The sequence below is a fragment of the Budorcas taxicolor genome, chromosome X (assembly GCF_023091745.1).
Source record: "Budorcas taxicolor isolate Tak-1 chromosome X, Takin1.1, whole genome shotgun sequence".
Classification (NCBI taxonomy): domain Eukaryota; kingdom Metazoa; phylum Chordata; class Mammalia; order Artiodactyla; family Bovidae; genus Budorcas; species Budorcas taxicolor.
The window spans coordinates 127,008,027-127,035,462 of NC_068935.1; the positions used below are offsets into that span (position 1 = coordinate 127,008,027).

The window sequence follows — 27,436 nt, forward strand, 5'->3', positions numbered from 1 at the left end:
TGAACTTTGGCAAGAGCAAACAGCGTGTTTTTGTTTGCTACAACTAGTCCATGTCCTCTACTTAGCCAAAAAAAAAAAAAAGAAAAAGAAAAAGAAAAATAATCAAAAAATAAGGAAAAAATATCTCCCCCACACAACAGGGACATGTTGTGTAACATAAAAGAAGAAAAAAATAGCATCAGTGCAAACAACAGAAGAAAAGTTTGGGTTGATGTTCCTCACAATACCTAATGTGTGTACCCTGCTTCAAGACGGCAGTGATGTTGAAGACAGCCCTCTAAATCTTGCTCTTATATGCTATGTGATAAAGCCATGTAGACTATTCCAAATTACAAAGGAATTTCTTGCTTTTTTAAAACTCAGTTTGTTACTCAATACTCTTTTGCACAGTGAATTTTAAATCCATCTTTATCTGGGTTTTTTTTTAATCTATGAAATATAAAATAGAGAAACTCTGCTATAGATTTTTAGAGTAAACAAAATAAGTAAAACTATATTCTAAGGGTTAGTTCTGTGATCATTACATATAGATGCTATCTTATTGCCTCACAATTCAAGTCAATATGTATTTTAAAATATATATGGTACCATTACTTAAATTAATATCAATAATAAGGTGACATATTTGTTAAAGCCAATTTGTGTTTTCTGTTCAAGATTTAGAATCACTTTTAAAGCCCACATACCTTTCTTTACACTAAAAAACCCCTAATTACACAAAAGCCATACTGCAAACGAACTGCTTTTATGAAAATTACAAAAGATCACCTATTGTGACTGGAAATGACTTCTTATCACATTTGTCTAAAAACCTTATTTTTAAAAGTTTGCCAAGTGTACTTTTCAAAGCATGAGAAAAAAGTTATTCATGTTCCCATGTGGTGTTAAACCATGCTGGTTTCTTAACTAATGGGTTCCAATGAGAAATGATGGTACATTTTTTCCAAACCCCCAAACATTTTTCTTTTAATAAAAAGTATAACACTTTATAAATGTTCAAATGTATCCTTTACCAGGTAGCTTATCTATCCCCGCACAAGCATACACACACACACACACACACACACACACACACACACACACACACACACACACACACACACACACACACACACACATTCTCCCTCCTCTACCCCACCACCCCAGCACCCCTTTTACATACAAGGATGACAAGAAATTAAGAAACACATTTTGATAGCAAAAACAAATAGAATAAACTGGATTTTTTTTCCCCAAAGAAACAAACAGAAACCCAACAGCAATCAGATCCTGTAATTCTCACTCTGTAATGTCTTATAAAGTGTTTCTATTGAAAGACAGCATCTTCTTAGACCAGGCTTTCTCCTTCATATTGCATGAATTAAACCAAAACCACAAACCCCTTTCACACATCCTACTTTCCCAAATACCACTTGCATAAGCTTAAAACCAGCTGCTTATCAATTTGTTGGTAACTCTGGTATGTTCTATCATTCTAATCACATTCTATTCTTTTATAGGCCATAGTCCTTCTTAGTTCTCTACTTTCTACCTTCTCTCATTCAAAACATATTCCAAGTTCATAGCTGCTTATGTTTCTGACATATCATCTCAAACATTAGTATCAGTTCATGTTAAAATCACAGGTGTATAACCCATTGGCAGATTTCAACTTGTAACTACATTTTTTTTTCAGTTTTAAGACAAGAAAATTCAAGTAATTTCAAGTAATTCAGCTTGTTTCCCTGCCTTCATTTTGTCAGAGCACTTGCCCTGACATTTCTTGTCCCACCCACCACCCTCCCCTTTTGCCATCAAGCAGATAGAGTAAAATCAGACAAAAACTCAGTTGTATGTAGCATTGTGAACCAGAGATGCTCCCCAATCCCATTTAACAGTGAATATAAATAATGCATATACACATACCTATTTCCCAACTACATTGTTCACAGTGTCATTTCTGTTAATTTTTAGGTAGCATGAATCTCGTCAGCACAGAGAGAAAGCGTCACTGAAAACTCATTGCAGGTACTTACTGATAAATCCACAGCTCTGTGGCATGCTTATGTTTTATTTTTGTTCATTAAAGAACCTGGAGCTAATTGCTAAACTGTTGAAGGAGTTTAAAGATAATAGTCATCAGATTATGACTGTTTATGTCCCCAGTAGTATAATATAAAATGTAACCTAAAATTAACTGCTGTTTTCCCTACTCATTCTCTTTAAAGCAATCCATTGAAAAACTGAAGTTAAAAGGACACTGTCAAGTGCTGTTGTTCAGGGCTTTGTATTGAAAATGATGATTTCTCTAATTTTATTTTTTAAATCAAAAGCATGCTTTTAATTCTGTTCAGATTACCACATAGCGATCAGCCATGTGTTACCAGTAGTTTGTGTGGTGCTGCAATTTGTCACAAAAATGGTTAAGTCTGAATTCATTGTTTTAAATTAATCACATTTCACTATATGACCTCAAGATTTCCTTTATTTCACCAGTTTAAAAGTCATATTTGAGGTTTATCACTCAGAAATCATATTGGTGGACATTTAAATGTGGTCTTTGATATGAAAATGGTATTCACAGAATACAATTATTACACTGTATTTGTTGTGTTCTATAAACAGTTGATGTGTGGTAAATAATTGGCCACATGTCCACTTGTCGTCAATAAATCTATTTACACATTTTTATCAAAAATATGGTATTTACATGTGTGTAGTTCTTCTAAATTTTGCTTTAGTCCATTTGAATGTAAAAATATACCAAACCTCCAGAGTAATTTCATCTTCATATGAATTATGACAGTGAGGGCTTTGTTTTCTGAATAGGCAGCTCTGGGAAAGAATTTTTCTAGGTTTTGTGAAAAGCACACATTTTAAAATTCTCTATTATCAAAAGGAATGAGACTGGGTAAATCAAACTATGCTAAAGAAAAATATGAAAGACAGTGCAGCTACTGAAAAACATAAGAAAGACCAAACCACCTTCCATTTCCCCAGCAAATATTTAGGAACTCGTTGGTAAACGTGATGGGACCGCACCACATGCTGACTTAACCCACGTCTTCCGTTTTGTTCCTCCATCCTCATATGAGTAAGGTTTTGGCCTTGGATAGCCAGCCTGGCAGGGTTGCCTACGTGGAGCTCTGGGAGGATCGGTCGTCGTGTGGGCTCCCATCAGAGTTTTCGGTCTCACCCTCGGAGATTGCCTGCATGGGCGCATTGTACAGCCTGCAGCGGACGCTGTAGCGGCTGCTGCTGGCTGCAGGAGGAGCCCGGGAACGTCCAACCCTGGCCGATGCTGAGGTGACAAAGTTCTTCGAGGAAAACCCTTCTGCATTAACCCGTGGGGAGCACGGAGAGAGGGGAGATAGTGCTTCAGTTCCCGGTGACCCCTGATGGGCCTCATGGGGGCTTTGGGGGGACTCCGCGGTGAGGTCCCCAGGAGGTTTGGGCAGAATGGGACTCTTCAGGATCTCAGTAGCAGACATACGGTAACTGGAATCAGAGCGACTGCCTTTCTTCAGGAGTAATAGCTTAAACTCTTCATTGGATGTGTTGGACTTTTTGGCATTTCGGTAGATGAGGCCAGGAGACCTCTGGCTGTTTGGGGTGGTCACATTGCTGTTGGGCGAGGTGACAGAACCGGCACTGTTGCTGCTACTGCTGCCCAGGGAAGCTCTCGACTTACTGCGGACAGACATGTCCCCAGAATCTTTTCTTCCAAGTACTTTCCTCTTGGACCTTTTAAGAAGGGGAAAAATCTCAGTCCACAATACATTTGGAGGAAACTGAAAGTGTTAAGTCACATTTCTGCATCCCCTTAAAGAGCAGTTCGGTGCCCCCTGTCTGCTGGGATACTAAGCATTAGGGCCGCAGACGTGAGGAGTAAGACCTAACCCTTGTACTTGTAGCCTGTGGGAAATTCTCCAATAACAAGTGGACAGGAATTAGGTTTATGGAAGGGATCATTTCAAATAATGACTCATGTGGAGGCTAGAGGTTTTAGAGGAGGACTTACTGGCATGTTTCACAAAAGTATAAAAAACTACTGCTGAGTTCTGGTTAGCATGTAGATGGTGAAGGACTGTCCCCTTCATTCAGCCTGTCTCTGTATTACAGATGAAATACTCTGATGTCTGGGACTGGCTTCCCGTGATTACTGGGAGAGCAAAGTGGATGGAGGTATGGATGGGACAGGACTAGCTACAGACTGATGGTTGATAGGCTTGGGTGATAGACATGTCTGTGTGTGTGTTTAGGTTGGGGGGGGTGGGGGTGGGTGCATTATACTATTCTGTCTACTTTTAAAATTCCTCCATATAAAGATATTTCTCCCATGACTCCTTAAAGAAGTCAATCTATTTTGGCTGCAAATACCATTTTCCATAGCTACCTAGGAATGTCAACGCTCTATTAATCAGTATCTAGGCCACCTCTGGAGCTCTTAAAGCTCTGTACACTATAAGCTCTCAAGAAAAGAAAATGTTTCTTGTCACTGTGCTACACATAAATAAATGCTGCCTAAATGTAAATCTAAGATTGCCAAACTCTGTTAAGTCTACCAAACCTAGGCACCCATCCATCATTGTGTTATTTCTTTTCTTTTTTTTTCTTTTTCTTTATTTTGTGTGTTATTTCTTTAGCTAAAATAAACAGGCATAAATTTAGTGAACTTAATCATGAGTCAGCATGACTTCAGTTCATTGCTACGTATTGGCGACTTGCTTTCTCACCAACCTAAAAACCTGTAGGTTAGAGAAAATGTCAGCTTTGCAACTGGAGAGCAGCCTGATTTTCATTCACTGGAAGCTCTATGGTTACTATCTTGTGTATGCCAGTGTCTGGCACTCCAATAAGGTAGGGATTTCAAATTAATGTTTGCTTTTAGTATCTATCATATTCTAGACAATGACATGATACTGTATCATCAGAACTGAACACATGAGCTATAGGTACCCTATTTACAGCAAGGGAATAGGTACACATGTTTTAAGTGACTCAAGACTGGATAGGAAGTGGCAACATTGGGTTTCAATTCAATGTCTTTCTGACTCCTTATTTTCTGTCTACTCTTCTAGACACTAGCATTGGTTCTTTAACTCACACAGCATTTAATAACTTGTCCTAAGGTTAGGGATAAAAGCAGGTGAGGGGAATGTAGTTGGGGACAAAGAAAAATAATGATTCTTCATTCTCCGAACAGAAAGATGAGCCTGCCAAGGTCTACACAGAATTTGCTTGTGAGCAGTGCTCCTTCTTTATGAGAGAACCACATGAAGAGAAAACACGAGTTCCCCTAGGAGGTATGATCCTGGGGAAAAAAACAGTGGTAAGCTGCTTGAGAAGAACTTGCTTCACAATATAACTCCATGAGGAAGACAAGACAGTCCCCAAGTTTTGTCCCTTGGGAGCCGCATCTAGGTCACTGAGACCTAGTGAAGTAGGCAGTCGCAGCTGTGAAAGGAATAGGCATGCTCTGGACAGCTCAGTCTGATACAGGCTCAGTTGCCAAGGGCTAGTTCCTGCTCTGTTCTTTGGTCACAGCTTTTAAGGAGTGTTCTTGCAAATAGGGGCCCTGATCACAAGGATGCAGGGACTGATGAGAGAATGTGAATGATCAGCATGGAAGCAGCCCAGAGGACATCCCCTATTCATGGGATGCTGCTGCTGCTGCTGCTAAGTCACTTCAGTCATGTCTGATTCTGCGACCCCATAGATGGCAGCCCACCAGGCTCCTCCGTCCCTGGGATTCTCCAGGCAAGAACACTGAGATGGAGGAGCCTGGGATGGAGCATTAAATCTAGAGAAAGCCAGTGTTATTAAAGAAATGTTAAGTTTTAGGAAGAGAGGGGGAAAAGAGAGTAGTGATTAGTTGTTGTGGACTGTGAAATGGGCAGGTTTCTACACTGTCTTGTTTTAAATCTGGGGCTGTGTGTAGTGAGTCAACTTATCTCTGCTAGTGTAGGGTTATAGCTTTGAGCATGTTTTTTAGGTTAAGGAATTATTTAAAAGTCAGAGATTACACTAGAGTTTGAGTTTTCACTCTTAAGTTACTTGACCACAAATTGCTTTCAAATAAAAACTTGTTCCAGAATGTCTTTCCTCTGGGAGGAAAAACAGCTTCCCTCAGCAGTTCTTAGGAAAGTCTCTCAATTGAAGTCTACCTCACTACGTATAAAGCCACATATTTCTCAACTTGAATGATAAGTCTATCAATTTGATTTGGAAAAATAATTTTTTCCTTGTGTTTTTTGAGGACTGTATTACTAGTACCCAAGGCTTTTCCATATTTGCATTTGATGAGAAGCATCATCAGAAGTGAAACCTTTGGTGTCGTTGCCTCACCTGTGAATAACTGCAAACAAATCCTCAGTTGTTCGAGGTTTGTTGGGAGACACGAACACACTTTCTGCTTCAGCCTGAGAGTCTTCACTTAATGGTGAAATCACAGAGTCATCACTGGGTGACGATTCTTAAATTAAGAACAAAAGCATCTTTAGGAAGAAGTCACCTGGCACATTGCTGGGCTTCACTCACTTGGGGAACAATAAATAGCAGTTACCTGGCTGCCATTTTTATAATGAAAGAGCTATCACTTAGTCCCTCTGTAACAAAAGCTTTGATTGTAATTGTTTTAGTAAGTTAAAAAGGAGGAGGGATTTGTCTTACATATTGTGGTGCTCCTATGTTGGGTGCATATATATTTATAATTGTTATATCTTCTTCTTGGATTGATCCTTTGATTATTATGTAGTGGCCTTCTTTGTCTCTTTTCACAGCCTTTGTTTTAAAGTCTATTTTATCTGATATGAGTATTGCTACAAACCAATGCAATATTGTAAAGTAATTAGCCTCCAATTAAAATAAATAAGTTTATATTTAAAAAAAAGGAGGAGGGAAAGCAATACCCAGGGCTGTACTGTATTATGGGGAAGGGAAGAAAGAACACTTCAGGAAGTGTCAAGAGACACCTTTCCATTGTGACAAAGGTGTCAATAACTGACCTTTCAGTGAAACCTCATCCACACTTCCTTGGGTCTCCTCTGCTCCGCTGTTATCAGAGGCACTTTTGGCTGAAATCCCTGAAGCAGTATTTTCCTGCTCAGAACACTTTTCAGGGCATGGATTTATAGTTGATATCTCTGCTTCAGAGCTGATATTCCCAGGCACTTTGTCATGGTGGTGGCTCATCCCAAGTTGAGGCTTAAGTTGATAGCCTATGTCTGTGACTCGAGTTGGAGAGTCTGACTGAGGTGTGAGCACATCCACAGACTCTGGGGGTGCAGCTTCCTCACGATCTACAAAAGACAACTTCTGGACCTGCGCTAGGGCTCCATCCGGACCAGCTCCATATTGCAGTGTCTTACCATCTGAATCATTTGGGCGAGCAACAGAGACCCTCTGAAAGCCTTCCATGAGAAAGTCACAACTTTTACTTGGTTTGTTTTCTGAAACAGGCTCACTCTCCATATGCATTTGGTCTCTTGTGACACTTGAATCTAGAAGATTGCTACCAGCTGAGGTTACTGTTTCTGGATCACAATGATGCTTCACATCAAAAGTATGTTTTTTTTCTAACTGTAGTTTATCTGGTCCCATCTCAACTGCAGAGGAGTCTAAAAAGGACAGGATGGTGTCTTCAGTGGCGTACTGACATGGTAATGATTTCTTAATCACGTGTGGCCTAATCTTACCTGTGGTGAGAGTGCTTTCCTCCAGGTAGGGGAGATCTGTGTTGTTGCCTTCTTTTTGCTTAACTTCTTCAGATTTACTGATGGACCTAAGGCTAACTGATTTCAGGACCGTGGGTGTAATTGCAAGAGACGGTGGAGGATTGGACCTCAGAGTTTCTCCTACTGTGTTCTGCTTATTATGACTGAAGACATGTAGTGGGTGGCGGTGGTGGAATGGTTTGTTCAAGACATTATGCAGAGCACTTAGGTCAAGATGGGTAGGAGGTATAATTGGAAGTTCCAGATCTTTACTTAGTGACAGAGCGCCATCTTTTAAAGAGGGTTGCTGAAGGGAAGATTTCCTTTCCGGGACTTTCGGCTTTCTTTTGCTGCCTCCAGGAGACAATGGGCCAGAAAAGAAAGCAGTAGGGAAAGAGGATGTTGGCGTTTCAGACTGGCTGGAGTAGCCGCTTGATGGAGATGCTAGGCCAGCCAGCTTTTCTGGTGAAGCCAGTTTAAACTCATTGTCGACAGAAGGAAGGGAGGGGGTGGTGGCTCTAGATTCTGATTGGGATGTTTGGGATTCAGAACTCTCTGGAGATTTAATGCATTCGATAACGGTGGTACCTGTAGCAGTGCTTGAATTCGATAAAGATCTGTAAGGGTCATTTGTTTTCAAGTCATTTAGAAGCCAGAGGTCTGCATAGTGAGTTGATTCAGCACCTTCATCTTTGAATGGTGGAACATCTGGAGTGTCTAACTGAGGTTCCTTAATACCATGTTCATTCTGGTTCATCCACGAAGGTTCTGGCTTGGTGGGAAGATTGGCATTTTCCATTCGAGAAGGTGTGTTGGAGAAATCGAGAGGCAGCTTCATTTCCCTGGAACTGTGAGGCAGGAGCTGGCCACTGCTTGTCTTTGGTTCTTTCTTCTCAGAAGTGTCTGCATTTCCGTCAGACTTCCTCAATGATGAGCTACGTTTAGGTGGAGTTGGCTTTGCCTTTGGTTTCCTGAAAGAGATGCTTGGTCTCCCCTGCCTCCTGTGGTCTAAGTAGTCCTGCCAGGCACAGTCTGAAAGTGCAGGAGGAACCCCAACACCCTGGCCATTCTCCGGGCCCAGGGCTGCATAGTGACAGACATAATTCTTACTGCCTTTGAGACCACAGTCAAAGTGCATGGAAGTGTAGTATCCTTCTGTGTCCACTGAAAAGTGAGAGCTGGTGTCAGCTTTGTCCGATGGAGGCTTTTCCAGAAAGCTGTCATAAGTGGCCATGCTCGTGAAGCTTGGGCAGCCCAGGCTGTCTGCCTTGGGACGCTCAGGGCTAAAATCCTGGCGGCAGGAGGCATCGTGATGATGGTGTAGGTAATTCCACTCGCTGTCACTCGTGTTGCTGTTGTTGGGGTCGTCCAACAGGTCTGCCACCGTGGAGGTAAAGGAGTTTGTCCGGTGGCCTCTCACTTTCTCCAGTTGGTCGTTGTACTGCTCTGTCACGAAGACACTGGTGTCCTCATTAGCATGAGGGGCCGTGTTGAGTGACAACTCTGAGTCACAGTGTGAAGAGCCAGTGAGGGGAGGCGACGCTGCAGGAGGGATCGTCTCTGAGGTCTGTGAGGGGCATGTGGAGCTGCTCCCGCTCCAGTTGCCACTGGATGACTGGTGGTCATCTTTCTGGTCCATGTGGCTGCTGAGGAGGACGCCAGCTGTGGAAATGCAGTGGATGGGGCTCCCAAAGGTGTCCGAGTTGGAGGAGATGTCGCAGCTGCCAGAATCGGCAGCCATCCGGGACAGACGTGACCTCCCTCTCTCATTTAACTTGTGCTGGGGGCTGTGAAGATGTTGAGAACAGGCCAGGCTCAAAGCAGGCTGGTGCTCCTGTGCACTGGGGCTGCTGGGGGCCTCACTGCAATCGGTAAGGGTTCTTTCTTGGTCTCCCACGAAAGGCTCCCCCTCTTCATATGCTGAGGGTTTAGCACCAACTTTGGGCTCAGCATCCCCCGCTCTGTTGCCCTCCCTGGGAAGGCTCCGAGATCTCGTGCGGCTGCTCACTGCAGTAGTAAACACCGTGTCACCTTTGTCTGCCAGTGCAGAAATGTTGCCAGCAGAATGAGAAAGGGAAGCTGCAATGCTTTGACCTCTTTGAGCTCTGATTCTTCTTCTGGATGGAGCAGCAATCAGAATATCCTCAGTTTGACACTCCGAGTCCCTGGTTCCAGACCTCCTGTTGACAGTGTTGGAAGGGTCTGGATTTGTGTGCACAATCACATTCCTTTCCCTGGCCACGGGCGATTCATCAGAATCTAGGGCACATGGAAAGGCACAGTGAGATACTTCATACATCAGCAGATGAACAGACATTCTGAGAGCTGTCCACAAGTCTGGATGCTAGCATGTTGAAGTTTTTCTTACAGGAAAAAAAATCAGTGTATAAAATGAGGAGAAAGTTACAATGCTTTGGGCAGTCTCTCTCTGTCCCTTTGCCTCTCTGATTCTCTCTATATATACACACACAAATACACACTGTATGTATATATGTATATACATTAAGAGAAGATAAGTATTTAGATCTCTTGTGAATCCTCTCTCTTCACAATCAAATTACTTTACCCCAGTAGGTCTAATATTTTTTAAGTAAAATACATCTTGTTTTTTTGGCCACTATACACTTTTATTTCTTGATATAAGCATAATGAAATAAAAATCATAGAATTCATTATGATATTATATACAAGAGATACTATCATAGTAATTATTAAAATTATAGGAAGAGATATCTTAAATACATTGAACAAAAAAAAACAGAAAAACTATAACCAAGGGTATCATGTTACCAATATTCAATATTTGAATATGCTTAAAATTTACCTTTTAAAATAATTAATGTCATACAGTATATCTCTCTTCAGACAAATCTATACTTTTCTAAAAGAGTCTTTCACTGAATCTTGTTTTGCTTAATTTCTACCTTCAGAATATTTTTACAAGTTATCAAAATACTCTATTTCAGCCATAAAATCTGAATGTGCATGCTGTCCATGCTAATTCGCTTCAGTTGCGTCTGACTCTTTGTGACCCCATGGACTGTAGCCCGCCAGGCTCCTCTGTCCATGGGATTCTCCAGGCAAGAATACTGGAATGGGTTACCATGCCCTCCTCCAGGGGATCTTCCTGACCCAGGATCAAACCCGCATCTCTTATGTCTCCTGCATTGGCAGGTGGGTTCTTTACCACTAGCACCACCCCAGTTCAGTTCAGTTCAGTCACTCAGTCGTGTCCGACTCTTTGCGACCCCATGAATCGCAGCACGCCAGGCCTCCCTGTCCATCAACAACTCCCAGAGTCCACCCAAACTCATGTGCATCAAGTTGGTGATACCATCCAGCCATCTCATCCTCTGTCATCCCCTTCTCCTCCTGCCCCCAATCCCTCCCAGCATCAGGGTCTTTTCCAATGCATATATAAGTAAATCCATAAAATCAAGCTTTCACAGTCAAGAATGCAAATTTTAAAAGTAATACTACCTGGCTTACTGAACACAAAACAAGTACACATCATTTCAAAACCTCTATGAGTTACAATAATAGTTGATGTTTTTAAGGAAGCTGGTTAAAGGCTGGCTTCCATTGTGTCCATATAATTGGCACCTGACAGAATGTTAACCATTAACAGTTTTATACCACACCTATTTCTTGTTGGACTCTTCTGGGGATACCCGAAATGGTTTTCCTCCTCCTCAGTTTTCGTCTCCGCTGTAGCACAGATTGTGAATGAACAAGAGAGCAGCGTATACTAGCCTCTCTGTCAAAACCGACTCCTGCAACCCACAAATAGGTCTCATTAGCCTTTAGGAATGGCAAACAAATTTTCATTTGCTTGAAACACAATGATATTTATTGACTGGAAGGAAGAGTTTGGATTAAGCCTGTAAACAAATATAAGGGAGCCCTATTCAGCTCTTATTTAAATTATGCTGTAGTTCATTAAGCTTTACTTCTAAATGCAGCTCGCCACAATAGCTTGTACTGCCAAAAGTAACAAGCCAAGATGGAAAATCAAAAGAGAGAGGAGAGAAAAATAACATCAAAGAATCACTCTCACACAGAACGGCTCCTTAAGGACTTCTACAACCTTTAGTTACTACTACTTACTGGTCTCTTTCTGGGCTTTCTGAAGTGGATATCTTTGCATAGCACAGACAGACAAATACACCACCTGTCTGTCTGTCTGTCTGTCTGTCTCTCTCTCTCTCTCACATATACACACACACCACTACCACCACCTGTGAGGAAAACAACAACCTAGAGATGTGTTTTTAAAATCATCGTGTAACTGCCTATTTCTTCTGCTACCTAAATTGGACACCTTTTGGTTTAGCAACAGTGTCTCATCAATAAAACATAGAAGGCAGTCCCCAGTTCTTCACTTTAGTGGACCTACCTTCTGTACTAACTGTCAGTAAAGCTGGAATTCCCAGTCTTTACACATGTGTCTGTTTTCTTTTGTAAATACAGGCAGCAAACCATGATTCTCGTTAGTTTCTCTTTCCATGGTCTGTTGACACACTAATGCAGCCCTTTCAAAACTAGAATGAGGCAGGAGGTGAGGAACTTGAACTGCCATAAGCCAAAAGTGCTTTGGAATCTGGTTGTCTCATCATGTATCCTGATTGTTAAACATGGGGCAGGATGGTCTGTTAAACCTTTGTTCGGTTATGTAATGAAATGGTTTGAGTTCTGCTTAGCTTCACAGTAATAGCAGTTTCTAGAACTCATGTTGAAAAATCTGAATGAGATATCATATGATGAATAATTTCAAATGCTATCAGAGAATTCATACTAATGAAAATTTCCTTTTTTAGTTCCAACCAGAGATTAAAATCCTTCCTTCTAATCATAATAATTACATTACAGACATAGATATTTTGTGTCATATGGACATAATTGACAACTTTCTCATTAAAGTTCTTGAAATCAACATATAATCTAGGCTTGAGCCTGAGAGTTCCTGAAATAAAGCAGAAGAAAAGATCTTTCATTTTCCTGAATCACAAGACCTATAATCAAAGGACTAAATTTGAAAACAAAATTTTACTTACAGTGCCATGAAGAAAGCAGGTGCTGCTAATAATCAGATGTTTCCAGAACTGAAAGTTAGTTTAAGAGGATGCCAAAATGATCCATTTTGACAGCCATCTCATTTAGATTATGGAGATCAGATAAAGTGTACATCTCTAGGATAATTTATCCTACAAGTTGAACAGGTCATCAGGAAAATTAACTCCCAGCTCACAATCAGCCAATCAACTAGAACTCCTACTTGTCAGGAAGAAAACAGTATCTACCCTGATACTTAGTCATCATTTGCTCCCCACTTTATATGAGAGAAATTTGAGTGAGGTTAGTAATGGCCATGTCCAAAATGCATCCTGAACAACATACAATCTTCAGTTATTACATGTTACCAGGATGGAAGTCAGCCATAAAATGGCCATTTTGAGCTTTTCACCGCAAGTTAGAATTTAACTATTAGAGATGCTTAAAGAAACCCCAATGGATAGATCATTTAATTTCCATCTTTGAAAGTGAGACTGTTTTACAGCAACATTTTGCTTACAGCTAAGGTTACCACATTGGAAAATCACCAATTCTGAATTTTTCAATTGCTGCCAATAAACTTTCCAAGAAAAGTCCACACAGGCTTGCCTTTGACTTAGACTAATATCCCAACTGTCAGTGCACAGGAGGAGGAAAGCGGAGGGCGAACAGAAGACAGGCTTGCTGGGTTTAGAGTAGAATTCAGCCTTCATCTATGGATCCATGTATTTTTAGGTCAAAAATCACTACAAGCAGTGCAGAAGTCTAAATGATCTTTTAAACAAGCCTACCTCCATCCAAAGAAGCATGAAAGTAAGAGTTTATAGTTGATCTATAGGATCATTACTTGTAGTTTCAGAAACCTGGGGCTTCATGCTTTCTCTCTGGTAGTGCCCCACATCATTACCATACGATTAATCACTGCCGCTTTCTCCATTATTTCAGAAAGCTCTGGCCAGAAAGCTATTTGGTGACTTTTTTTTTTTCCCCAGAAAGAAACTGTCCATCATTTACATAACAAGCAGCCCAGCAGAACATATGCAAATTGATGTTCAAAACCTGACAAAAGCATATTGAACATCTTCTCGGTTGCATCCTGATGAAAAAGGTATTATTTGTTTACAAAGTGGTATTCTTAACTGGTACTCCCACCAGCACAGGCTTTGACCATATTTAATACACTGAATGTTCTGACTCGACTGCCCCAAAGGAAACGAACAGAGCAATACCAGTGACGTTGATGGGAATAATGCAGGAAGAAATCACTTGGGCATCTTGTTTCATCTTTTCCTCTGGCGTCGGGAGAGGCAGTGCTTTGCTCCAGTTGGTCTGCTTGTCCAGTGTAGAGGGGATATTGTGTACTGGGTTTTTCGGCCTTTGCCCTAACATGACATCTGTATCTTCATCCTCTGGGGGATGGGACTGCAAACAAAGTACATTCAGACTCAGCTCTCAGAGTTTATACACAGACACACATATAAGGAATTTCAGAGTTTAGTTAAGAAAAATGAGGTCAGAAATAAGCTTTCAGGTCAAACGAAGAATTCCTAGGCATAGTTAGTAAGCACAACTAATTGAAAGTTATAATTTCAACAGTCAAGCAACACAAAGGAAAAAAGAATCGGCTAAACATGCTTTTCAGGTCAAAGGGAATTAAGACGAGAGACCAGGTAGCCAGAAATCCCCAAACTTGAAACTGAAGAAAGATGTGAGTCTCTAACCTGCTGAGAGGTAGATTCACTTTCTGGATATCTGTCTCCCCATAAATTCTTACTGAAACTCTTGAAAGCTCTAGGTGACTAGGATCACAGACAGGAGATGATTTAGATGCCCTTGAAAAGGTTTGGAAATGTGGCCAGAAAGCCTGGAGTCAGGAGACATTCCAGAACACATCACCAGAAGGACGAGCTGACCTAATCTGAGAGGCCAGATTCAAATACGAGGAGTTAATTTTACTGCAGGATGATAGCATTTGTGAATGACATTTTAAAATGCAGTTTTTCAGCACTATACACATGGAAAAACAAAAGTGAAGAACTTTCTCCCACCATCGATAGTGGAAAATACAAATTCTGTTATTGGAGGGAAAGACTCAAGTGGGTTTCTTCTTCAGATTCGGAAGAGTAAAACAGTCTTCATTTATTTTCCTTCAACTTTGTATGCGAAGCTTTTCTTCCAGCTGTATATTTAAAGACCTTGACTTCCATGTGATGTTTGAAAATTCTCCATCTAAACCTTTGATTAATATTAATATTGTCTAACTTTTATTTCAGGGTTGGGCTCCTAGCCCAGATTTTTAAAAAGGCTCCATCCCAAGTTAGATTTCAGGGTTGGGCTACTAAACCAGATTATTAAAAGACTTTTCACTACTGAACCTAGTTTTCTTTCTTTCCACAATTGGCAGGAAGGTGGCTATATAAAATAAGCATTTCCCCCTCTTATTCCAGTTATGTTTTAATAATACTGTGTGCTAAAAATCAGGATCATTCAATAAATTCTCATCCTCACATTTGGAAGCATCACACCCTGTTGACTCAGAGGATTTCACATATTGTCAACTGAACTGTCCTCAAGTCCCCTTAAAGAGAAGATTCCAGAGCCACTTGTTTTAAATTAACCCCCAGCATTTGCTTACCTTGTCAGAGGTATCTGCAAAGCCCCACAACACACCCAACAGGATATGATTACCCCCTCGAGAAAAATGTGTTCGCCATGAACGTTTGTTAGCAAAACATTGCAACCTTCTTTCTCTCTTCAGCTTTTGTGCAGATTCCCAGCGAAGCGAATAGCTCAAATAAAGTTGGAGCACAAAAGACTTTGTTTCCTAGGTAACTTCCAAAAAGGAAAAAAAAAAAGTTTGGTGCGTGCAGACAGAGAGACAGAGAGGGGGAGAGAGCAGGAGCTGGAGAGACACCCCCCCCACCACACACACACCAGAGGCCACATTTTGTAGGCGATTCCTTCCTTGAATAACAATGGACTGGGAAACAAAGAAGGAATAGTGACCTGACTACAGTCTCTGACAGGCAGCCAAAAGCACTTTGTATTTAACGGTGACAGGGACAATTGGCTGCCAGAGAATCCTTTTGTCCTGTTCTCTTTTGATTTGAGAAGCTGAACCTTTACAGTTCTGATAAATATAGGGCAAGTTGAAATTTCTTTTCTCTGAACTACAAAGTCCAGGAATGTCATTAGGTGAGGCTTTGAACAGAGCCTTCATGCAACTGGGGGAGAGGGAGGGATAGAACAGCCAATGACATTACTGTCTGCTTTATATTTTATTTAATTCAAGTTAGGAAAACACTACTCTTTAAACTGATTTAAAGGAATACCTGTTGGTTAGCTAGAAACAACAGAGTTTTCCATAAAGAAAGAGAGAAGAAAATGACAGTGTATAGAGAGAATGGGATAGGCTGTGACGGAATGTTCTCAAAACCAGTACCTTTCTACTCCATGGGGTCATGTGGCAACATTCAGTGGGGGAGGGCGAACGGGTGCTGTTAAACTATGAACATGAAATGCAAAAAAAAAAAAAAAAGAGAAAATTAAAAATATGCACACAACACACAGTCTGGTTAAGCCAAATCTATGATATGAATGAATGAATATACCAGGATAACTTCTTTCCTTCCTTCCTTCTTTCTGAATGAATCATTGTTTTAGAAGAAGCAGCATAGTGTGGTTAAGAGCACAAATTCTGGAGCTAGACTGAGTTCGAATCCTGGTTCTACCTCTGACTTGCTGTGTGACCAGGAGCACTAAGATCAGTTTTCTCATCCTTAAGGTAGGAAAAGAATAGTATCTGCCTTTCAGGGCCATTTTGAGAGTTAAATGAGTAAATATATGTGATAGGCTTAGAAGAATCATGGCACTTAATAAGTTCTACATGTTAGCTGTCAGATACTATTACCTATTATTATCATCCTCACTTTGTAGCTATGAAGTAGCTGTGAAATTATCTTTGTACATTGTAACTTGATACCTTTTAGATCCCAGTCCCACTTGCTAATTTGGGAAAGACCAAATTATTTTCTTAGAGTGAGTTTATTTTCCTGTGAACTATTTGGAAGAAAACATCTTGTGTATAATTTCCTCTACTGGACTCCTCAAAATTTGCCTCTTCCTCATATTCATAGGCTGTATTTGAAGACAGGGCCGGTTTCACGGGCATGTGACCTGTGCAGTCATATAGGACCCCACACTCAGAAGGACTCCACGCTTGGTTTAATGCTGTTGCTATCTTGAAATTCTAAGTTTTTGAGTAATGAGCCCTTGTATGTTCATTTTGCACTGGAGCCCACAAATCACATAGGCAATACTGTTAGAACAATCTAGTAACCAGAATCCCCTTTTCAAGATCTACTGAAAAGGACAGTGAAACTCTTTTAAACTCTGAACCATGTTAGATTCGGATTCAATTAGCCCTCTAGTGTAGCATTTGGCATACAATATTGCTTTAATGTAACATGAATTATCTCTGGATGTGTCTTTTCATCTATTAAGGTTATTAATTCCTAGAGGTCAGGTGCCATATTTAACTTTCCTTGCAGTTGTACATGATGCCAGCAAAATGCCTCCTCATTTGTAAGAGCTCAACAAATTATTTGTGTATTCGAATGATACCAGCTCTTTTTGTCTTAACAATGATGGGAAACCCAAATAAAGTCAGGGTCATGTTCAATATCTCAGAAGGAAGCAGACACCACAGACTCCAAGGGTACTTACCATCTTAAGGCAAATAGGCGAAAAATAGAGGAAACCACAAACAACTCTTGGTTTCATCAGAGGCTTAGCATTGGTGTATGCAGTTCTAGTTCTTGAGCCTGTGGCAGACATGTGTCAGAGGGGAGGAACACTCCAGGTCTAATTCTATTCTAAGTTTGTAAATTTTAACTGACAGGGTTGCTCATTAACTTTTAAGCAAAGCAAAAGCCATCTCCTCCTGCCCAGTTAACTTTGCTCTAGATCTTATTTAAGGACATAGTTTTGTGGAGTCTATGGCTCCCTCATAGACAAGACGTGGTGTATGCGGACAGAGACTAACTGGGCTCTATCATAAGAATCAATCATAGGTAGTGACGTGCAGGTCTCAAGTAAGACACTGGAGAGTGCAAAATAGAGAACTCACGGAAGCAGGAAAAAAGGAACCTGAATGCAAAACCTACATGGAAATCGAACCTGTTTGCAAGAAACCAAACCAAAAGTGCTCATGAAAGGATTTCAAAAAATTACACAGCAGGAAGCAGCAGGGCAGAAAATATATTAGTGATAGTAATAATAATAGAGTAATTTTGGTAGTTTGTCTTAAATCTCCTTAGTCAGCTTTCCTGTTGAATATTTTTTTCCGGGAATGAAGGATGAGGAGTGATTTTTATTTCTCATCTGTTTGAGAAATGCCCCCATCCCATCAAACAAGCATGAGGTGACACCTGGGAATGACTAAGGATGGAACGTCCAGAGAGAGCTCTGACTGTTCAGTTCTGGCCACCATCATTAAATCGAGGTTTCCATGGGTTATACTCCACAGAAGATTCCTTCTCAGCTAATCAGCCTCTCCACTGTTTTTTCAAACTGCAGTATTTACAATATTGTATTAGTTTTCAGGTGTACAGAATAGATTTCCTTTGATAGTAGCTCCAGCCTCCAGCTTGCAAGGGCCGAAACTAGGTACTCTTGAGCTTGTGTGTGTAAGGATTGTGTTCTTTGGTTCCAACACCTAGACACAAGCATGCAAGGCCCTGCAGATGGTCTGTCTATGTAGAGTATTTAAGTTCATAATATTCACGTGGGCTGTGGTTTTATTCTCGCCATGACTTAGCAATTGCCTTAGCATAATGTTTTAGACCTTCCTCTTTCTTGGGTATTTGGTCAAAGGAATTAAAGTCATTTGGATTATGTCTGCTTAGGTTTTTCTATGGCGAGTATAGTAGTTCATACAGTGTTCCCCCTTCCTTTTGCAGGCTTCCACTGTGGCTTTCCCACTAAGTTTGAGAGGCCTCAGACTCCATGTTGCACCATTTTAGAATCAGCCACCAACAGTCATCTTGTCCCTGACAAAAGATGCTTCTTTGATGCTTTTGCTGCATTTCTGTCCCTGCTGGCCCCATCAGTTACAGCCTCACACCCTTTCCCTAGCTTCCTGTGGAACTGCTTCAACAAGAGCTGGAGTTGTAACCAGTGTTCAGAATAAGAAGTAGCAGACATCATACTCAACAGCTGTCAAAGAAATATTTTTCGTGAATAATTAAAGAATATTTTACAAAACCCCAATTTCTCTTGTGGGGTGTGTGTGAGAAAAAGTTCATTTCTGCACTTTCATGGCTATGAACAAGTATTTCTCCGAAGATCTCAAGACTTTCTCCTATCTTTCTCTTACTGCCAAAAGAAAAAAACAATCTACCCACAGTTTACTTTCTTTTTGGTTTTATTTTATATGCTGATGGGGGCTTGTTTTGCTTCAAAACTTTCCAAAAGACATCTGTTAAAATGTTGTGGGTATTCCAGCAGGAAATGTTTTGAAAAATTGGCTTTGGTTTGTGACCTAACCGATACCACATGGCATTTATAGCAGTCAACTTTCAGAGCTGATTTATTACTATCATGCTGTCTTAAACACGAGAAATGTTTACTAGAGAATCAATGCTGCGGCACATTTGAATACAGCAAAACTGTCCACTGCAAGCCACTCTGGGCTCCTGGTGAGGTGAGGTGATCTGAAATCTTATTCACATCCTGCCCTGGGGCTTGTTGTCCTTAGACTGAGTCTGCGTTTCTGCACGGAGTATGGCCTGTCTGCGAGATAGAGGGGGACTTGTCTGCCTCAGATTTTTCTTCACTGGAGTGTGTGTATGTGTTGTACACAAATAGGAAGTGCTGTGATCTTTCTGAAAGGCTTAAAGGCGTCTGGCATACCTTCTTCACATATGACTCTTGCTGCTACAGTTACACAGCATTGTTATTCCCTTGAGACTCCCAAAGTCTCCTGCTGGCTGACACTGGGCTCCTATCCTCCCAGCATGTTTAATAACATCATGTTAAACTCATACTGTGCTGCTCTCTTTCCTCTCTTCTCAACTCCAACCTTTACCAAAGTGTACAACCATGGGGAAAACAAAAGGATGAGGTAAGTCAAAGTCTAGGGCCCATCCCAGGCTCTCCCTGTCCCTTTCCTGGTCTCTCCCTCATAATCACACTCTACCAGGCAAAGCAAGGCCTTCATACTTCCCCAGCGGGCCTGAATGCAGCACCTCACATACTCAAAGCCTTCACATCACACTCCTGGCCAGTTGTGAAGCTGGAAAGAAGCCCACAGATGAGCTCACATCTCCATGCTGAGAACTCCTGGTGATAAAGCCAAAGAAATAAATCTCTCAAGCAGAATTCTGGACAGTGGTTTGTAGGCTAAGAGGAAGATATTTAGGAATAGGTGCCTATTGAGTTCTTCTTTTAACCACTCTACACACTAATATCTATTTAAAGCACATGTACAAATATTCACCCTGGGAAAAATGGCCTTATCCTTGTTATGTCTGCTTTTCCAAGTCATACATTTATTTTTGTTCTCTGATATTGGCACCACCACTTCCTCAATTCTCTGGAGAAGCACTTTACAAAAGGCCAATGTGCATATGCAAATGTACTCAGTATCATTTCTCATCAGGAAAATTCAAGTGAAAACCACAGTGATATACTAGGGGCTAAAAGTTAAAAGATTAGTAATACCAAGTGTTGGCAAAGATGTAAAGCAACTCAAACTCTCATAAATTGCTGCGGAGAATTGAAAGTGGTGTAGCCACTTCAGAGACTAGTAGTGTCTGAACTTAAACAAGTGTCTACCTTTAAAAAAATTTTTTTTTCCTTTTAAAACGTTGAAGTATAGTGGATTTACAATACTGTGTTAGTTTCAGATGTATAGCAAAGTGATCCCGTTATACACAAATACATTCTTTTTCATATTCTTTTATATCATAGGTTATCACAAGATACTGAATATAGTTTTCTGTGCTGTACAGTAAATCCTTGTTTGTTTGTTTTTTTTAATCTATTTTATATATAAGGGTGTGTATCTGTTAATCCCATACTCCTAATTTATCCCTCCCTCTGATTTCCCCTTTGGTAATCATAAGTTTGTTTTCTATGTCTGTAAATCTTGTTACTGCTTTGTAAATAAGTTTATTTGTATTATTTTTTAGATTCCACATATAAATGATATCATATACCATTTGTCTTTCTCTGTCTGACTTACTTAGTTACTTAGTGTAGTAATCTCTGGGTCCATCCATGTTACTGCAAATGAGAGCATCTCACTTTTTTAACGGCTGAGTAATATTCCATCATTCCATATTGTGTGTGTACATGTGTGTGCATACCATATCTTTATCCATTCATCTGTTGATGGACATTTATGTTGATTCCATGTCTTGGCTATTGTGAATAGTGCTGCTATAAACAATGGGGTACATGTTTCTTTTGGAATTAGAGTTTTCTTCAGATATATGCCCAGGAGTGGGATTGGTAGATCATATGGTAGCTCTGTTTTTAGTTTTTTAAGGAATCTCCATACTGTCCTCTATAGTGGGCTGCAGCAATTTACATTCCCACCAACATTGTAGGTGGGTTCCCTTTTTTCAACACCCTCTCCAGCATTTATTTGCAGACCATGTCTACCTTTTAATTCTCTTTTAAGTATATGGAAGTGCAAAATATGAGTGTCCACAAAAAGCCTTTCACAGAGATATATATAATAGGTTTTTTCATAAAAGCCCCCCAAAAACCCCTAACTAGAAATAACTACCAACAGCAGTATGGATAAACAAGTTGTGGAGTACTATATTCATACCATGGAATACTACACAGTAATAAACAAGAGCATGCTATTGATACACATAATACTGACCTCCAAAAAGCATGTGGAGTGAAAGAAGCCAGATACAAAAGAGTACCTGCTCATTCACTTTTGAGTCACATCCCATTGATAGATTGATAGACAGTTTGTGTATGAGGTCTGCTCCTAGTGAGCAGAGCTTGAACAGCAGTGGCAATGGCAGTGGTGCATTGTTCACCCTCAGAGAGGCTTCCTGAAAGACCCTGTGGAACCACAGAGAATCGCTCTCCTTTTGATCTCAGCTAGAACTGAACAAAAATTCTCAGTGTGATGGAATGCAAAATGACATGTATTTCAAAGTTCAACAACCCTTTGTTTAATGGAGTCCTATTAATGAAGTAATTTAAATGTACAGAGCACAATAAAATGATATTTTGAAGCATATGTGGAAAGTATTCTCCTTGTGGATGGAAAAGAAGGCTATGGGGAGACTGGGGGGGGCACACTTGCCACCGCTGCTCTGTTGTTTATTCACAGGAAGTGCTCTGGCCTGTCCAGAGGAGCACAAAACAAGGCTCACTGGACCACAGTCACTGTGAGGTTGCTGCCAGTGAGTACCTTCTTCCTCCCTAGTGGCTAGCTTTGCCAGTTAGTGGGGCCACTGCCCAGGGCCACTTAGCATCAATCCTCAAAGGTCGCTGGCACCAAATAAAGACATGAGTGGGGGAGAAGCAGGCCAGGCTTTGAAGTGCTGCAAACAGCACAAATAACTTCCCCAGACCATCGGAGCTGGCAGCATGAGTCTCAGCACAGCCCGCAGGTGTGGGGAGGGTCCACCCTCACCCTCTGTGCCCGGCCCTTGGCTGCAGGCTCCAAGGTTGAGACTGAGCCGGGGGCTTCAGTTGCCTCAGCCCCGGTGACTGAAGAGTTTTTGCACATCTGGTCTCCTGCTGAGGGACTCGTGCCCCTTGTGACTCAGGCAAAAGCTGGGCAGGGTCCTATTTGACTTTACCACAGCAAAAAAAAAAAAAAAAAAGCCAACCTTCTCGCACACAAGCTATGCATGTTGCTTCTTTACCCCCTGCCCTTTTTTTTTCTTAAAAAAACAAACAAACAAACTGCCTGGCCACACCATGTGGCATGCAGAATCTAGTTGCTTGGGCAGGGATCGAACCCATGCCCGCCCTGCAGTGGAAGCAGGTTATCTTAACCACTGGACCACCAGGGAAGTTCCTCCTTTTTTTAATTGGCTCTTTTCAAATTCCAGCTCTATAAATGTTATCACATGCATGGACTCCTGTAATCCTAGCACACTTAGGATTCAGAACATTTCCATCATTCCAGCAAAGTCCCCCCAACTCCTACCCCTGGCAACCACTCGTCTGTCGTCCATTACTATGCTTTTGTCTTTCTGAAAGTGTCATATAAATGGGTCATACCTTTTGAGATTGGCTTCTTTCACTCACCCATTATGCCTTCAAGATCCAGCCAAGTTATTGTATTATCAGCAATTTGTTCCTTTTTATTGTGAGTAGTATTGATATCTTACTGTCTGCTTATACTTTGAACAGTGAAATGTCTCAGGCATGCAAGAGAATGTCAACCTGAGAATGTTCTGTAATGAAGTGTACAAACAAGTAATTTTATTGGCTGTTCCACAGCCAGGGTAATGTTTTACAAAGAAAGAAACTAAAGTCTGCAACAGGGAATTTTCTTTGTTACTCACAATATTTAATATAAACCAGACTCATTGGCTAATGCTTTCCTTAGCTATCGTGCTGGCTCTTAAGCTGTGTCTGTCAGTTCCAAGCCTATCCTTCCACACACTGCACTGGTACTGCCAGGACTCTGCAAACATTTCTGCGCCAGCTGCTCCCTCTTAGCTTTTGCCCTCAGAGTGTCAGCCGCTTTCTGCAGTCACTGTCTCTGTGTCACCTCAGTTTCCCATTTGCCGTGCCAGTCTTATAATACCTTCTCTCTTTTAAAATAACTGTGTGCTGTTTTCCTGACTGGACCTTGACTGATAAGGTACCTAGCATTGGCTCCTGGCTTGCTGATGTCTGAGGCCTCTGAAGTGCTTGCTACTTCCAGTTGCTCAGTCAAAGGAGGAAAATATGAAGAAGTGTGATGTTCCATGGGATGTCAAGATTTTAATGCTCTCTGTAGTTTGTGGCAGAGAGCAGGGGAGCCGACATGGTGTCAAAAGCTAACTGCTTCTAATGGCCCTTGAAAATGGGTATAGAGGGAAAAAAGTATTTGCTTGGGTCACTCCACATGCTAGGTGCTGTGCGAACATGCTCCAAGAAAAATACCATATTGGAATAGCAGCTACAAAGTCACAAACTACTAACAGCCACTTTCCCAGATCTGTCTACTTGCTGTGAAGACCAAACGGGTGAGTGAAGAGGAGAGTGTGAGAGGCATCACCACTCCTCCAGTCTTAGATCTGAAACTCAAGCCAGGCTTTTCTCTCCCTGGGATACTATGAAGGAAGCTCTAGAAATGGAGGAAATTAATCCTGTACATACATAGCCTCGTATCTTCATAAAGCACTGCTCTTTGTGATCATGTTATTTCTATGCCCAGAGCCCTTCAATAATTTCCCTTGCCTATGGGATACATCCGACACACAAGATCCTTCTGGATCTGGTCTGTTGAAGCACTGCAGCCAAACCAAACTTTCAAAATTCATGTATATGCACTCCATTTTCTCCTGCCTCCGTGTGCTCGCCCTTGTGGTTTCCTCAGCCTGTAATCCTTTTCAAAATTCCACCCCATCCTTCAATGTCTTCTCAAATGCTCCTTTACTGTGTAGTTTAATCCTAACAATTGACTCCATTCTAACACCCCACACCAGTTAGGTATTAACACCTGACATTCAATACCATATAATTTCCTCTAGTAGTCATGGACTCTCGATGGCAGAGATTATGTCTCATTCATTTTTGTATCCTCCTAGTACTTACTTCAAAGTGAAGGAATAAATAAGAGGCTACATTAGGGGAGAGGGCATTCCAAGTGGCAATATTGCTTTGCGAGTGCAGGATATTTTCTAGAGAAGCACATGGAGTTTGGTATGGCTGAGGTCTAGGGTCTGCATGAAGGATCTGTGGGAAATCCATCTGGAAAGGTAGGTTAGGACCAGGTTGTACAGAGGCTGGAGAGTAGCTGGATTAAGGATTTGAAATTATTTCTTTAGGCAGAATGGAGGAATAGAAGGCTTAGGTTTAGGAAAGAATTTGTATGTCAAAGGTTCTCATACCAAAGTTAGAAATTTTTCTTAACTGGTTTAAAGGAGCAAACTAGATGAGATAAAGGGAAATACCTAAGCTGAAGCAAGACAGACTTGACTTCTACAGACAGTACCTTTTTGAGACAGGTCATAAAACAACAGAATACTTCTGAGAAAGCTTGCAAAACTATGAAGATATTTTGTAAAAACAAAACAAGACTTGTCTAGGACACTGTGGTATGTGTGATTCTTTTATAGAAAAGGAAAGGCGTGGTAGCATTTCTTAGTCCCAACTCTTAAAAACCAGTAGAATACTGAAATCCCCAATGTGAATGCATGAAGAAAGGGAAGAAAGGGAGAGACTAGATAAGAGAAGACAGAGCTGGGGATGGGGGAGAGGGTGAAGCAGCATGTACCTCTTTATCACCAGGGCAGGTAAATAGTATTGAAAACACCCCTCCTGCCAACTCTGGTCTTTAATCTCTCATGACTCAAAACTCCATTCTCAGCCTTCTAATTCTTCTGTGAGCTAGATGAGTTTTTCTCAAAAGCTGCCTTCTGATAAGGCTGAATTTTTTCTTCTTGGTAAAAAAAGGAAGAATAAATACAGTCATTATTTATAGCTTTGGACTATGACCAAATGGGTGTGGGTCAGAATTTGAATGATGTCCTCCATTTACTTCTGAATAAGCCTATTGGAATGCCCCCTGTCTTTCAAATGCACCCCCTTAATAAGAAGAAAAGTGGGATTTGACAGATTCTTATTTTTAATATCCCTGGATGCCACAGTGTGGTAAGTAAGGAAACTACTATCAGGCTATGAAATGACAAAGAATCTCTGATGTTCTTTCCTGGTTCATTGTGTCAAGTCTGACAAAGAATATTACTGTGAACATGATTGGAATAAGTTAACTGTCAACCCTGATGATAAGGATTTAGGTCTCATTGTTTCTCTGGAACCTGATCAACCTCTACCATCTCATAGCAAGCATCTGCATCCCATAGCACAGAGCCCATTTGACATCATGCCCTGCATCGCTGGGGAGGCTTGAAGAGGGACACTTGGTGAGATTGCTGGAGCCTCTTCCCACATTTGCAGAAGAGTGACTTCCATGCCTGTCTATCTAGACAGCAGAATCTAAGCAGCAACTTAGATTCCAAGAGTCCTGGAGACCTGACTGCAGGCCAAACGCAGCAATAGACTGTTCAGCTCAAGTGCTGACTCTGATCAGCTGGGGCGGCGGAGACTATGTGGGAAAGAGTGTTGTAACCTTTTGGGAATGCCTGCCTTAGGTTTGTGTAGGGGAAGAGCATGTGAACATTCCAAGCATGTGCAGATCTGAGCCTGGACCAGGGGTCTTGACTGATAAGAACAGATAAGCATTCAGCAAGGGATCAGAGTGAAGTGTTCTGACAAACTGACTCCACACTGTGAAATGGGAATCTATGCCATGATGGTACATTAAGGGCCAAAGTGTCATATACCATGGCAACTTCTCATCATCTGAGAGTAGATTTTTGTGGCCATCTAAATTTTGCTATTTAAAGTAAATAAACTGTGTGCTAAACATTTCCTGGTTGAACTTACCTTTTCCTGAAGCCATATATGTATCATAGGCATTGGGGTATAGGTCTCAACTGTGAAATATCTATGGCTAAGAGTATACATTTATTTTTAACTTTATATTTTTAAATAATTTTAAACTTAACAGGGAAGTCATCAAGAAATAGAGTACATATAATCCTTATCTAGGTTTTCCTAAAGTTAACATCTCACATAACCATAGTATACTTATTGAAACCAGGAAATTAACACTGATAAATACTATTAACTAATACAGTAACCTTGTTTGGATTCTATCAGTTTTCCCAGTAATGTCATTTCTCTGGTCCAGGATTCAATCCAGGATCTCGCATTGGGTTTAGTTGTCAAATCTCCTTAGTCTCCTTCAGTTTGTGATAGTCCCTCAGTCTTTGCCTTCTGTGACCTTAATACTTGTGAAGAGTACTGGCCAGTTATTTTCTAGAATGTCCTTCAAGTTGGACATTGTCTTGTGATTAGATTGAAGTTACTAATTTTTGGCAAGAACCCCACAAAAGTGTTATCTCAGTGCTTCCTGTCAGGGGGTTCATGCAGAGGCATGCCTTTTTACTGCTGATGTTAACTTTGATCCCTGGGTTAAGATTGTGTCTGCCAGATATTTGCAGCTCAAGTTACTATTTTCTCTTTGTAATCAACAAGTATCTTGTGGGGAGAAACTTTGAAACTATGCAAGTATCCTGTTTCTCAGCACAATAACCCAACTATTTTAGCATCCAGTGATTCAGTTCAGTTCATTCACTCAGTTGTGTCCGACTCTTTGTGACCCCATGAACCGCAGCACGCCAGGCCTCCCTGTCCATCACCAACTCCTGGAGTTCACCCAAACCCACGTCCATCGAGTCAGTGATGCCATCCAACCCTCTCATCCTCTGTCGTCCCATTCTCCTCCTGCCCTCAATCTTTCTCAGCATCAGGGTCTTTTCCAATGAGTCAGCTTTTCACATCAGGTGGCCAAAGTATTGGAGTTTCAGCCTTAACATCAGTCCTTCCAATGAACACCCAAGACTTATCTCCTTTAGGATGGACTGGTT

General features: G+C 41.1%; 1 protein-coding gene across 1 annotated transcript in view; it reads right to left on the bottom strand.

The window, feature by feature from the left end:
• Positions 1 to 3,113: 3,113 nt before the first annotated feature.
• The window catches only part of NHS (NHS actin remodeling regulator), a 342,007-nt gene continuing 317,684 nt past the window's right edge, over positions 3,114 to 27,436 (bottom strand). Inside the window, exons 4-9 of the mRNA XM_052663581.1 lie at positions 16,189 to 16,251; positions 13,976 to 14,168; positions 11,336 to 11,467; positions 6,987 to 9,953; positions 6,328 to 6,454; positions 3,114 to 3,723 (exon numbers count right to left, since the gene is read on the bottom strand). Of these exons, the coding sequence (XP_052519541.1) occupies positions 3,114 to 3,723; positions 6,328 to 6,454; positions 6,987 to 9,953; positions 11,336 to 11,467; positions 13,976 to 14,168; positions 16,189 to 16,251 (4,092 nt within the window). The remainder of the gene's footprint in view (positions 3,724 to 6,327; positions 6,455 to 6,986; positions 9,954 to 11,335; positions 11,468 to 13,975; positions 14,169 to 16,188; positions 16,252 to 27,436) is intronic.